Raw genomic sequence first — 14,514 nt, 5'->3', positions numbered from 1 at the left:
GACGAGGGGTGTAAACTTTTTGTCACATGGGCCAAAATTGTTCAGTTAATATTAAACCGGAAAATAAAGATTAAACCGAAATCACATAAACAAAGATATAGAGCCAAAGACCATAAACAAAAAATCTGAATCCATTTTTTGTGGGGGGGAGATTCATAGTTTGAAGTAAGAAAAGGACTGTATTATATATGGAAACTGGTTCATTTGGCCCCTCTGTTATCTTCTTAAACTGTTATTCAACTGTGCGATCTGAACTCACCTCTGGTTGGTTTCCTCATTTTAAATGTAAATATATTAAATGTAAACATACTTAGATTTTAATACAGTTAAAAGTTACATAAAAACAATGCCAAACGTTTTAAGGTGAAACAGAGGTTGATGCTAAAATCTGCTGATGATATTTCAACACAGAAATGAGAAATTGTAAGTCTCTATACTGTCGGCTGCTATACTAGCTTGTGCTTTGCTAGCAGTAAATTATCTCTTTCAAACTCTCCCGACCCCACTAGGGAGAAGGGTGTTATGTATGTATGGATGGATGGATGAATGGGTGGATGGGTGGATGGATGGACGGACGGATGGATGGATTGAACTCTCCCGATGCTTGTTTAACTTGTGTAAAACATAACTTGGTAGTGAAACGGCGCCATCTGCTGTCGCTAGTAGCTACTGTAGCTGTGGGTCTGCGCCGTTGCACAGGACTGCTCGAAACGAGGTAAAATAAAATATTTTAGTCATGTTAGAGTGTTTCAGAACTAAAAGCTAGCAATATTATGTTGTGTTGTATGCTTTTTGGTCTATTTTAGCCATGTTAGTCACTGTTGGATTTTATTGTATGGCACAATTTTATATCCAAGCATTCGGCTAAGCTAGCAGCTAACGGTACTGTTTTCAAATCAAAATGGAGTGCATGTTAATCATCCACAAGATCTCTATTTACAGTGACTGAATTGCTGGTATTTTGTGCAGATATGTTACTGTGTACAATGTGGGATGTTATTTAAATGTTATGTGATAATTTTTATAGTTTTATTCTTTTGTTGTTCACATGTTTGTTGCACATAATTTAACATAAAAAAACTATAAAAATTAGAAAATAGGATTTATTTTGGTTCACATTTTAAAATGATTTTATTGACTTTTGTATTTTTTATTACTAAAGATTTTATTTTTTTCTGAACCCATACACAATCCCCCCACACCCTCTCCAAACAAAACAAAAAACAAATGTATCATTTATGGTAGCAGAAACAACCACAACAGTATTTTTTTATTTTTAAAAATCAACCATGCAATCACAAGAATTTCTGAATATTACCATTGTACTAATATGTCAATATTATCATTAATGAAAAAAATACTTCTGTTTTAATTTATAATGACTCAAAACAAGGCAAAATAGAGCTCATGCTAAATATCCACGAGATCTCTATCCACATCTGAATTACAGTGGTGTTTTGTGTGGATAATGAACTGCTGTCACAACCAACCAGCACTGATTGGAACATTGAACAGCAAAGAGATAGAACCAGATAATGGTCATATATATCCATACTAGGGATGCACCGATTGCAGTTTTCTGGCTGATTACGATCTTTTAAAAAGCTTAACCTGCCGATTCTGATTTTGGCCGATACCAATGTTTTTAGTCTGAAATGTTGCTCAATATAGCAAGAAAGTTGTTGAGTTGGCAACAGTGGGGTTACTATTGTTAATTATAAACATCCAGACACAATTTGTGGGCTGGTTTGTCAGTCAGACCTTTCTCACCAGAGAGCAAAAGAGGACAGTGGTTGATTCTTAGACCTTTGCCAAGCTAGAAAAGATGGCTGGATAAGATTGGCTTCATATTTGAAATTTGGCCCACCACAAATCTCCCAAAATTAAGGAAATCGGCACCGATAAATCGGCTGGCCGATAAATTGGTGCACCCCTAATCCATACCTATCAATCTATCTATACAGATCAGTTTATCTGATGAGAACAGACCAGCAAAAAAGTAGGTCTACTTTGCCGAAACACTGAGCTTTCAAGCTGTCCGTAGTTCCCTACAGGCAAGAGCCCTAAACAAGTGCACACATTTTTTTTGCTGCTTGCCAGTGCTGAGACGCAGGGGAAACAGTATCTGAGTCCTCATGGAGAGCATGGTCAGTGGCACATTGATCACCCCTCTATCAGCCCAGTATGGAGAGATTCCTGGATAAGTAGCCTGGTTTCACCCCTGGTTGTGACAGACAACCTGACCCTAGTCCTTCAAAGTGTGTCTTAAATTTTATTTTCCAAGGATATTATTGGTAATTATTTACTAACCCATTTTTACAACTGCTGAGGTTGAAAGTCATACCATAAAAACAAAATGTTCAGATCCTAAACTGGGAAAAATATAATACAAAACATGCCATGTACTAAATTGACAACTTAAAGCTTTGATCAACAGGAAAAAATATGAAAAGTACACAATAAAATTAATTTGATTTTTTTTTATTAATACCTTTCATAACAGAGTATATATATCTCCCACCACATACAATAAAAATTAGACGACAAAATCATACTTCATTTTATTCAGTTTGACACTTCAAGATTATTCCTTCAAACATTAACTTTATGTACTTATATGTAACCTTCCTTCCAAATGAGTTAAAATTTCATATCCTATGATATTACCAAAAATAAATGATTCAAAAAGATACCACAAAACAACTGAACGTTATATTAATCCCACAAATGGTCTAAAACACCACAGTGGACCAGATATTAGAAAAGCAAAATTACTTCTGTTTCTCGCCTAATTACAAGTACAAACCAAAACCCAGAAAACACCTCTTATCATTATGAATCTTAAGTAACAAAATTTATTGGATTTCAAAGTGTGATTATTCGTTGATATCAATTGACCAGAACTCTGGTCATCAGCAAACTGACAATCAGGGTAACAATTGATGCCAGATGGCCTGTACCATCTGACGCCAATATCTTTGGATTCACACCATTTCTTTGGATTAGTCCACCTACATAAAAAAGAGAGATGCATAGATTTTGTCAGTCAATTGGAATATAATCTTTGTAATTAGAAAACAATGGAGATATGATAGAACTTTACCAGTGTTTGATTGTGCCACTAGCACCAGTGGTCCAATTGACAGAGCTGCAGAGTCATGGTAAGATATGTCCCTCTTGAATAGAGTGTGGTGACCTGGGTAGCAATGCTGGAAAAAAAGCGGAAGACAGCAACATTAAAGGTGCGCAACTTAATTATATACAATATAACCACAACAAGCACACAATAAAACTTACAGCTCTGCAGTTGTTGTTTCTCAAAAGACACAAGTGGACATTGCAGTGCAAGAAAATCTGTGTGTGGTTAGTGAAGGTGAACATCCTGAAGGAGAAACGAGACACAGTGGAGACACCGTTCTGAATCACCTCTACGGTTCCATCATCTGGATTAGGACACCTGTGAAGCAGAAGCAGAAGCATCAGTTAGACTGTCAGCAAGAAGACACTGAATTAAATTATAAAGACAACAATATGGTCTCATTTACTGTGCAGTAATGAGATCCCAGCGGACAGGGTAGTTGGGTTGGTTGACTGGCGTGGCCCAGCAAGAGTCCAGAACTGTGGCAAACTGGTGCTGATCCACCCCTTCCGTTCGCACCTCCAAGTAAAACATCTCATCAACTTCCATTTCTATGTTTCCATTAGTGCTAAAGGGGAAGTGGAAACCTTCATCCTCATAGGGGATCATCCTCACACTGTACGATCCAGTGCCAACAGGAAGCTTCTTCCTCAGAATGCTGCAGAAGAAACATTTAATGTGACCAACCAGTTAAATGCATCTGATAATCACACACCCAATTTGCTTACAGGATTCCATTGTAAAGAAAAAATAACTAATAACTGGTTAGAGACATAATGGTCATGGACATAATGGTCAAAGGAACCACAGGGAGAAAATGGTATGATCACCTCTCCACAGGGTTGATGCCCACAGCCATTGACAGAGCCTGAGCCAAGGGGTAAATACAGGAGAAATCGAGATGAAGGTTCCTCTGACGGCTGATCAAACCTCCATGAGGATCCACATTCCCTTGAATAGTGTTCTCATACATGAAGTGGGTTCCATTGCTCTAAACAGTGAAATGACAGAATAGCATCAATCAAGTTAAGTAACATATTGGAAGCTTTAAAGAAGATGTTCTAATTCATAAACTTTACCCTAAGAGCTGTCCCACACAGATGGTCATCATTGTCAAAATGGAAGATGAGTTGTCCGTCCTGGAGAGTCCCACTGCAAGAGCTGTCTCGGAGATGGAGAGCACTGGAGTGGAAGCCCGCTTCAAACAGCTGGCAGCGAGATATTGACATGGTGCCAGAACTGCTGGAGCATTCAATGTTTGAGTCTGCTCACCAGAGAGAGAAACATATTTTGAGGTTTTGTGACCAACTAAACCAACTGATGCAGTAAAACTAAAATTATGCTTCAAAAATGAACATCAACAATATAGCACCAGTGAACAAATCATGTTTGGAACATGACAATCATTGCAGTTCTTCATATGAAGAACAGAAGGTTTAAAAGGTGTTGCCCTTACCGTAGCTCTCATTGTTGGGTCGATGATGGTGCTCGTCACAGAAGCAGCCGTACACACCATTTTTCTTACCACACCACTCATGCTCTGCACAGTCCAGCTGTTCACAGGGGTCAGTCTCAGCTGAATCAAATATATCAGAAAACAACATTTCAAACCATAAACATTACATACGACCAATCAATCGCTCATGGTTCTGATAATCTATTGAGTAAAACAAGCATACCACAACGCAAAGGAGAGCGCCAGTTGGGGATGCTTAAACCCAAAATGGTGCAGGTTTTCTCATAAGCAGAGACAGCAGAACATAGCATGCCATTGGCTGGCGTGTAGAGGCAGAGATCGTAAACACAAGAAGTGAAAAATGGTTGGGGGTCAGAATGCAGGTGACAAGAACTGAATGGGCCACTGGTGTTGGTGATGACTCTGCAGAGTTCTGTGTATTCTTCTATGAAGCTGCAGTCACTTAGTCCATCACGACTTCTCTGATCAGTGGATCCACATCTAGAAAAGTTGTTTAGACATTTAAAAGATTTTAGAGACAGCAGATATACAAATGTTTGCAATTGCTGAGATTTCATCAAGTGAATGCAGACAAATGGAGCCTGAGCTCACCCTTCTTGGCTTGTCTCTGATTTCCAGCTGTGGCCAAACTGGTTGTCGTTTTGGGCCAAAGTACCATTGGGCAAAACTTTGTCATCATTGGGATCACCATTGAAGTTCCCACACATTCCACTGACTCTGTTCTGATAGTTGCGGCCCATCCTGATCAGTAAAGTACTAGAGCCATCAAACTGGACTACGACATCAACAGCATCAAACACTATGTAACTTCCCTCCCTCATCACCTGACCAAAAGTTCCTGCATTAGCAGGAAGAGAAACCTCTGCTCCATTTACCTGTTATGATGAGAGTTCATAGAGTTAGACCAAAGGTTTTAAAACAAAAACTTTTTTTATTGTGAACTTAAATAAAGTTTACCTTGACTCTCTTGTTAGGTCCGATCCCAACATTAACTCTCTGATGAGGATTTGAGAGGAATATATCAACTGATGACACAAAAGACACAAGATTGTTTCCTCTGTGCTTGTTGGTGGCCACAACTTTGTACTGAGTTTCATTGTTGCTGTGTCTCAAGCTTTCAGTGATGACATAAGAGCATGATCCCTGAAAATGAGCTAGGGCTCCATCGAAGGTGATGTAGTGTGGGTCACCCCATACAGTACAGGTAGACATGGAGTCGTAACAGCCCAGCTGGCCATCTCTGATGGTGCACTGTTGTGCAGGAGTGCATGATGAGGGACTGCAGATCAGGTCATTGGGCGCTTGACATTCACACCGTTGGGAGCAACCGTCTGTCCAGAAGGACTCACCAGCCTGCAAGATGAGAAACAAATAAAAATATTAGGTTGTGTGACAACATTGTGAATATATGAACCTTGAGGTAATAAGGAATGCATTACAGCAATGCTTCTCCGTCTGAAATCATAGTTGCAAAACTACATCATGCACAACCTCATTCCAAATTTACCCTTCCCAAGTTTCCACTCCTTCCTGTCAGTTAAGATTTTTGTCAATCACTGGAAGAATTTCCAATGTGGGTGCCAAACAAAAGAATGAGACGAGATGTATAGCATATCCTCATACTTGAGTTTTGACTTTAAAGCACCTACCAGCCAAATAGATACAGGGCAATTATAGTAATTGTTCTAATGCTAATTTCTGCAAATCTATGAAAACTTCCAAAGGTAAATAGAAAAGGACTGAATTTGAGTGTTTTTCTAGTCATAGGGAGCACTCAAAGAACTTCACACTATAGCCACATTCACCCAATCACACTGACTAATGTTCATACATTTATGCACCAGTTCCAGGATCGGTAAACAACTAACGATCCAAGCGCGGATTGATGTGTAAAAGGTGGAAGTTAGATTTGAACCTACAACCTTAAAACCCTCTGGCTGATGTCTGAAAATATATGTTAATTCCATTTTATTTGGTGAAGGGTACCTGTCAATTCTCATTTGCTTTCCTTTGTTGGGTTGCATTGAAAACTATATTCTCTCCTTAAGGCTAATTTTGGACTATTGGCTGCTTCTAATCTGTGTGCCTTTAAGTCCAGCCTCAGCCAGCACCTTCTTTTATCTTTGTGAGACAGAACCGTCCTTGCATATAATTATCAGAATCGGTGAAAATGACACTTTCAGATACCAAGAAATTTTACCCAAGGAGACTTGTGAAGGTCTATTAAACTCTCTTTTTGAAATGTTATTTGCTTTTGCTGTGAGGTCACACAAGGGGACATTATGTGTGAGTTGTTTTCTTAAAATGCAACACCTTATTGGTGTTTCTTTCTTCAAAGCCATTCAGCAAGAGTCTTAATTCTCAGCTAATTTATCTAGAATAACGTGAACTGAAATGACCTACATTGAAGTAGAAGCCATCATACTGACAGCCACAGCTCTCCACAGGGACACAGCTTGTTCCACTCCTGGCAAAACCTTCATCACAAAAACATCCCTCAGAGCAAACATGGTCACAGGCAGCATCAATGCTGCTGGCACATGTGTGGCCACAGTCTGTTCCACACAGCTCATAATGGCTGTTGGCTGCACAGACCATTCCTGATGAAAAAAAGGGTGACAAATTGGTTAAAACAAGTTCAAAGATAGGAGAGCACATATTTTGAGAGACTTTTGAGGAAGATGGTTGTTTGATTGAATACTTTAATAGCGCATTGCCTTCCCTACTCACTGCAAGTGGTGTTTTGTCTCCAAGGGTAGACTCGGACATTAGCAGACTGACAGGCACTGACGTATGTCTCTAGAGCCCTGCACAGAAGATCACTGCCTCGATTTCCCGACACACAGACATCAAAGACGCAGTCACTAAAATATGGTGCTGGATCCACCTCCTCGTGGCAGAAGCTGAAGGGGCCATCAGCTGCCCGGATCACCTCACACTGGGTCCTGGCAGATCGGTCATCGTTGCATTGTGCGCATGAAGAGCCACAGCTGTCACTACAGGTGTAGTTCCCAGGAACCTTCCAAGATGCCCCAAAAGCATCTGCTGAGTTGGACGATGCTCCACTTGGAGTGTGGAAGTCATCATTTGGATTTCCATTGAAGTTTCCACAAAGTCCACACATGTTTCCTCTGATCAAGATAAGAAAGACTGAATCAAAATGTTGAGTGACAATGAAACAGACAATGGTAATATTCTCTTTTTACAGTTCTAAAAAGGCATTAATTCGGCTACTATAGCATTGAAGAATATAATATTTAAATTAAAGCTGTGTTGAAAGTTAGATAGACTACCTGTAGCTTGGGGGCACCGAAATGGACACCGTGCTACTTCCATCATACATAACACTCAGCCCAAACTCTGCATTGACAAATGTTTGAGACCCACTTCCAAAAATTGACAGGCTTCCATTGAAGACAATGGGCAGGTTTCTTGTGATTCCATTCACCTGTGAAGACAAAAGTACATTTATGGGAGACACACAACTGATATTTCTGGACTACTACTGATGTGGATATTTAAGAACTGAACAGTTGTTTATATACCAAGAAGAAATGTTTTGGCTTTGAAAAGTACTTTGCAAAAGTAATGTCCAATCTACTTTAAACAGTTTTAAATATTTAGCAATCTTCCATCAGAGACAGCCTGACTTACCTCCACAGTACCAATGTTGCCTCTCGACATACGCACTTCATAGCCCAAGACATCGACAAAAACTTCAGCCGTGATAGAAACTGGCAGTCCAAACCATGGTTCATTCTTTGCTTTCACAGAAAACTGGTGAAGGTTCAGAGTGTCATTGCAAATTGTTGCTAGAACATAGCGGCAGGTTCCCTGGAAGTCATAGGCCTTGCCATCAAAGGTCATGTAGTGAGGGTCTCCAGAGGCAGAGCAGGTGCCATGAGGGTTGGGATGGCAGCCATATTCACCCCCCATAACATGGCAGGACTCCTGAGGGCCACATGAATTTGGAGAACATTGGACTACACCAGTTACACCATTACAGGTGCAAAAGCTCTGACATTCATCTCCATCCCAGAACTGTTCACCAGCTTGCCGATAACGTCCATCATGAAAGCATCCGCAGGATGTTGGAGGCACACACTGGTTACCATTGAGGACAAACCCATTATTACACTGGCACCCTTCCTGGCACTGAGTGTCACAGGTGAAGGGGAAGGAGAGGCTGGGGCAGGAAGATGGACATGAGCTTCCACAGAGTTCATAATGACTGTTTGAAGGACAGGTTAGTTCTGGGGGGAATGAAAGAAGTTCAATAAAAAGTAATTATGAATGTGATCATTTCAAAGACATCTCTATCAAATGTGGTTCTAGAACTTACCACAGCCAGTTGCATTCCTCCACTGTCCCAGGGACACACCCTTATGTTGACACATCAGTGCATAATCTCGTAAGACCTCACATAGTGTTGATGCTGGATCTCTGGAGCCTTGGAGGATTTCTACACATGCATCTACCTGCTGCCAAGGGTTTACTGCAGCCCAGCATGATCTAAAAGGTCCAGCGTGTGAAGTAAGAACTCCACAGTACTCACTGGAACTGAAATTGGTTGCAGAGTTACGGGGTCTGTTTTCCACACAGTGATCTGCCAGGGAGCCATCTCGCCAACTGTCCCCAAACATCTGGGAGTCACTGACTAGAGTACCATTGGGTGTACGGAAATCGTCACTCTGTTCAGCATTGTAGTTTCCACAAAGTCCACCTAATGAACCACTGTAGACACCTGGTGCAGTGACACGCACAAAGTGAGGCCAGACAGTCTGCAGAGTTACACCAAAGTCTGTGCGAAGGATTACACTGTGAGTGTTGCTTTGGAAGATGCGGATTCTGTTGGACCCAGAGCTAAAGGGCAGTCTGGTCAGCTGGCCATCAACCTATAACACATAACAAAAAAAACTTTAGAAAGGTTTTGGGGTAGATGTTCAAACTACTTCAAATGCATAGAGAAATCAAGTTTTCTCTATGCAGAATGTTTTCTCACTAGAGAAAACTTCCCAAAATAATTTTTACTCATAAAAAATTTTTTTCAGTGTATTCATTGTTTGTAGCTTATTTTCCACAACAGTTAAATAAATCTTGCTAATTTTCCTTCTTACTTTTAACACATATTTGGGTTGTTTTGATTAATCAGAGGCTTAAGCTCAGACCACTAAGGGCAATCTGACATTATGTACACTAAGTTTCATCAAGACGTTTTGATTACATGGTTACATCAAGGGTCTTTTTCACACTTCATTAGTATTTCTTTCCAGACACTCCTCTTGCACAGGCTGACCATCATAATTCTCTGTAAATATTCTAGTTAGGATCAATTGCTTTCTCTAAAAATTGGTAGTAAAATCTGAAACTTCCACTATGAAGCAATATTTTGAATCTGGCAGAAGTAGAATACAACTGAGCTTAATGCTGCATAAAAGTTGTGCAAATGATGATAATTGTAATAACCCCATGTCTTGTTTGTATTGCATAACTCTAAAAGTTATGCTTTATATGACATTTGTTTAGTGTGTGAAATTTTATCAAACAGTTTGTTGTAATAGTCTTCAAACATGTAATCTGTTTTATTGGTAGAAAATTATTTGTCACTCACCTTAACAGTGGTACTTCTTGCCATCTCAATAGCAACTTGTGTTCCCTCTGCCTCAAACTTTAGCACATTGGAGAAACCTTGAGCCCCCTGTGGAACTTTTTCCACAGTGACCATGAAGTGTGAATGATTAGAGAACCCCATAACTTTGGCAAGGGTCAGGCGACATGCTCCTGGGTACTGGTACATCACTCCATCAAATGTATGATATGATCCTGGGCCTCTTATCCAACACGTTGCAAAGCTGTTTGGTCTACAGCCTCTTACTCCATCCTCCACCCTGCAGGACTCATGTTGGCCACAGCTGTGAGAGCTGCAAGTCATGGAGCCATAGCTGCATGTACAGCGTCTCCCACAGTCTGCATCCAGTATGACAGTTTCTCCTGAGCGGTAGTAGTGACCCTCAAAGCTGCAGCCACAGTCAGCATGAGGGACACAGACCCCTCCACTCAGGAGGTAGCCTGAATTGCAGATACAGCTTTCTTGATTTGGGAGGGGGCAGTTGTTGGTGGAATTGGGGTTGACACATGTAGATGGACATCCTGTACCCTGGGCCTCATAGTGGCTATTGGCTGGGCAGGGGATTTCTAAACACAAGAAACATTTATACTCAAATTTTGAATATTTAACAGCATTTACTTTTTAAAATTATTGTGACTGGCAGACATACCACAGAAGCCAGAAGTCCGCCAGCTTTGTGGCTGGATCCCATTTTGTTGACACTGACTTGAGTAGACATTTAGGGCTTGGCACAGAATGGGTTGATACCCTCCACTGACACAGAGATCATACACACAGCTATCCACAAAAGATCCTGGAGGGAGATGTTGATGGCATGCAGCAAATGGTCCTGTGCTGTTCTCAAGAATACCACAGTGGGCAGAGTTTCTGTACAGTGCTGTCTGAGCTGCTGTGCAACCGGCACAGGCCAGACCTGAACACTGAACCTCACAGCCAGGCTGATCATCACCAGGATATTTTCCAGCTGTTAGCAAAAACCACATCAGAGCTAACCACTTCACCCTGAGGGGTTTGAAAGTCATCCTCAGGGCGATTGTTGAAGTTTCCACAGAACCCACATGTGCTATTTTGGTAAGTGTAGGGCACAGCTATACGGACATATAAAAACCTGTCATAAGACACCATCAGACCAAAGTCAGTGCTGACGATAACAGAGAAACCTGACTGATAAACCTGGATAGAGCCATTTCTGAGGGAAAATGGAGTTGATACAAAGCTTCCATTGACCTGTAAGGATGGCAACAATAAAATAGTTACAAATATGATCAAAGGAAAAAATGCTAGGTCTATGTTACAGTGAGTAAGAAAATCCTGTTACCTTGGCCTGACTCTGATGTCCTTTAACCAGCTCGATAGTTTCATCATAGACAAAGACTTTGACCAGTTGTGTCCATGAAACATGAGTGCTGCCTTGATGCCCGTTCTTCCCCTCAACTCTGTAGTAGGGCAGTCCGTTCTGACACTGCTCTGACAGAACATATGTGCATGTGCCTTGAAAGTGAAACACTGAGTTGTCAAAGGTGTAGTAATGTGGATCTCCACTGACGGTGCAGGTTTGTCTTTGCACAGTCTGGCAGGAGTACTGAAAGGCAGCTGGCTGACAGATTTCGGAAAAGGAGCAAGGATTGTTGTAGCATTGCAGCCCTGCTATTGTGCAGGTGCACTTCTGTGCACAGGTGCTGTCACTCCAGAAAGAGTCGCCAAGTTGAACAGGTTGACCTTTAAACAAAAAAAAAAACAGCAGACATTTTAAGGCTGCTTTAATGATAAGTTAGTTTGTGGTGTTTTTAACGTCACATTTAGAACTATTTAAAATTAAGAGATTGCAGGGGACTGCGACAGACTGGCGACCTGTCCAGGGTGACCCCGCCTCTCGCCCAGAACGTTAGCTGGGGATATGAACCAGCAACCCTCCCGACCCCATTAGGGACAAAGGGTGAATAGAAAATGGATGGATGGATGGATTACAGAGGAAGAATTAAACTGAAGAGATGTTTCAGTTTTAAAACACTTATTTTAATAATCCTTTTGTTCTACCAGGAGAGATTAAAGTTTTTGCTTATTTCCATTGTAGATGTGCTCATTTTTATAAAGAAGTACCCTCAGTGACTCTGTTCTCCTACCATTAAAATGACAGACTAATGATCCATGATCGACACGGAAGGCCCAGCGACCGGGTATGTTGACATTACTGCCAAGACTGAACGTTGAGTTAGGTCCGGTTGCGTCACTAGAGAATGATCCAGGGATGGTGAAGTGGTGAGAGGAACTGATCGTATCGTATCCAGCCTGGAAATTGAATGAGCACAGGTAAATAAAATTTTATTTTTCAGAGAAATTTACATTTGCTGGGACCAAGACAAGGCAAATAAAACATATTTATAGCAAGCAGTTATTTGAATATCTAACCTGTATATATCTTGATGTGGAGGCTATTGACCCATAATTCATCAGCACAAATGAATATTGGCCATTGGTAGTCAAGACTGCCTGAAGAGTTGTTTGCTGGGAAAGTAAAAATATATTTATTGAGAATGAATTCAAAGATTAAACAAGGTTTATTTTATTTGCACACTATTTGAATTAGTTTCAGTAGTCAAAAACAGATCACTTACTGTTCCAGTTGTTGGAAAATATGCAACTTCATACCATGTTGCTATGAAGATCCAGTTGGCCTGAAAGTTAAGAGCTGGGAAGTATCTATTGATGTCCTGTGTAACTTGCTGGAGAAGAGAGCCACTGGTGTACTGAACATAGTAGATATCACCATTGCCTCTGTTGTCTAAATCAGTCCAGAACGGAGCAATGATGTCTCTGGTTCCATACATCGGAAATTGTTGAGGAGAATAACTATACCATGGTGCATCAAAGGTCAGATGTCCGTTGTGGTTCACCTGAGAAAAAGAGCTCTAAATTAGGTCTGACTATTAATACACTTTTTGTAAATGTTTAAATTTTGTCTTCATGATTACAGTAAAATGGGAAGTGAATGGAAGTACAAGATGTCAAGTAACATACATAAATCTGAGAGTAAAGCTGTCCGAAATAGTTAAAGGTTCGTAGGAGTGAAATTGCAGGTGAGCTTCCATCATCTGAACGAGAGCTTATTGTTCCAGCAATTGGGTAGAGGGGTCCTAGAAAATACAAGAGAGATTAATTGATTAAATTAGACTCTTTCTGGATAACATCATACTAACAGTGTCAATATATAGTTTCTAGACAGACAGGCTGAAAGACAGATTGATTTATCGATCTAAACCTTCAACTTACCCAGATTCTGAAACAAATATATTTGGACATTAATTTGCAAAAATTAATGTCAACAAATTAGACGTGTTTAAGGTTTAGGGCATTATTTTCATTGCTATAATAAACAGTTTTCCAATGTAATGTGCAGGTTTACTTGTGCACATTAAGTTACTGTTATTAATACAAACAAACAAAACCTGCATATATAAAAACATATTTTACACACAGACATATACACACTCACACATTGACATATATTTAAATATACATACACAAAAGGACAACATTTGTTGGTACCACTCGGTTAATGAAAGAAAGACCAACATGACAGTGGACAAAATTTTAATATAATGAGTTCTTGAAAAAGAGCTTGGTCCGAAACTTCCAGCTCACCTTGACGTTGAGTTGTCACTCCAGCTGTAAACACAGAGACATTATTGAACATTAAATTAAGATAATTATTGTCAAATAAATATGAGCTGTAAAGAAGATTGAATCCACTATTGGAATAGCTAACATTTTAAAAACGTAATATGCAGACAGAATTATTTATCATGATGTGTGTCATAATAATAATAATAATAATAATAATAATAATAACAATAATAATGAAAGTGTTGTTATTATTATTATTATTATTAAGATATTAATAGTGATGATAATAATAATAATAATGTGTTATTATTATTATTATTATTAATAAGATATTAATAGTAATAATAATAATAATAACAATAACAATAACTGTTATTATTATTATTATTATTATTATTATTATTATTATTATTATTATTATTATTATCATTATTAAGATATTAATAATAATATCTTGAAGTGAGAAGATACGTATAAATTATCAGCTCACCTTGGCCCACAGTTGAAATTCCAGCTATAAAACAAACAGATAGTATTGAATATTAAATTGACTTTAATGTTAATTAAAAATGTCTTATTTTGTGTAGCAAGGCTTAAACCACTACTTTCATTGGATTGGCCAACATTTTTAAAATAAAATATGAG

General features: G+C 39.5%; 1 protein-coding gene across 4 annotated transcripts in view; it reads right to left on the bottom strand.

Annotated features, from left to right (window-relative positions):
• Positions 1–14,514, bottom strand: part of LOC122823560 (alpha-tectorin-like) — a 95,768-nt gene that overhangs the window by 77,858 nt on the left and 3,396 nt on the right. For all 4 annotated transcript variants that reach the window (XM_044103323.1, XM_044103320.1, XM_044103322.1 and 1 more), the window contains 2 exons: positions 14,360–14,383; positions 13,888–13,911 (listed from right to left, as the gene is read on the bottom strand). In XM_044103323.1, coding sequence (XP_043959258.1) covers positions 13,888–13,911; positions 14,360–14,383 — 48 coding nt within the window. The remainder of the gene's footprint in view (positions 1–13,887; positions 13,912–14,359; positions 14,384–14,514) is intronic.

Source organism: Gambusia affinis, linkage group LG20 (genome assembly GCF_019740435.1).
Source record: "Gambusia affinis linkage group LG20, SWU_Gaff_1.0, whole genome shotgun sequence".
Lineage (NCBI taxonomy): Eukaryota > Metazoa > Chordata > Actinopteri > Cyprinodontiformes > Poeciliidae > Gambusia > Gambusia affinis.
This window is presented reverse-complemented; position numbering and strand designations above follow the sequence as displayed.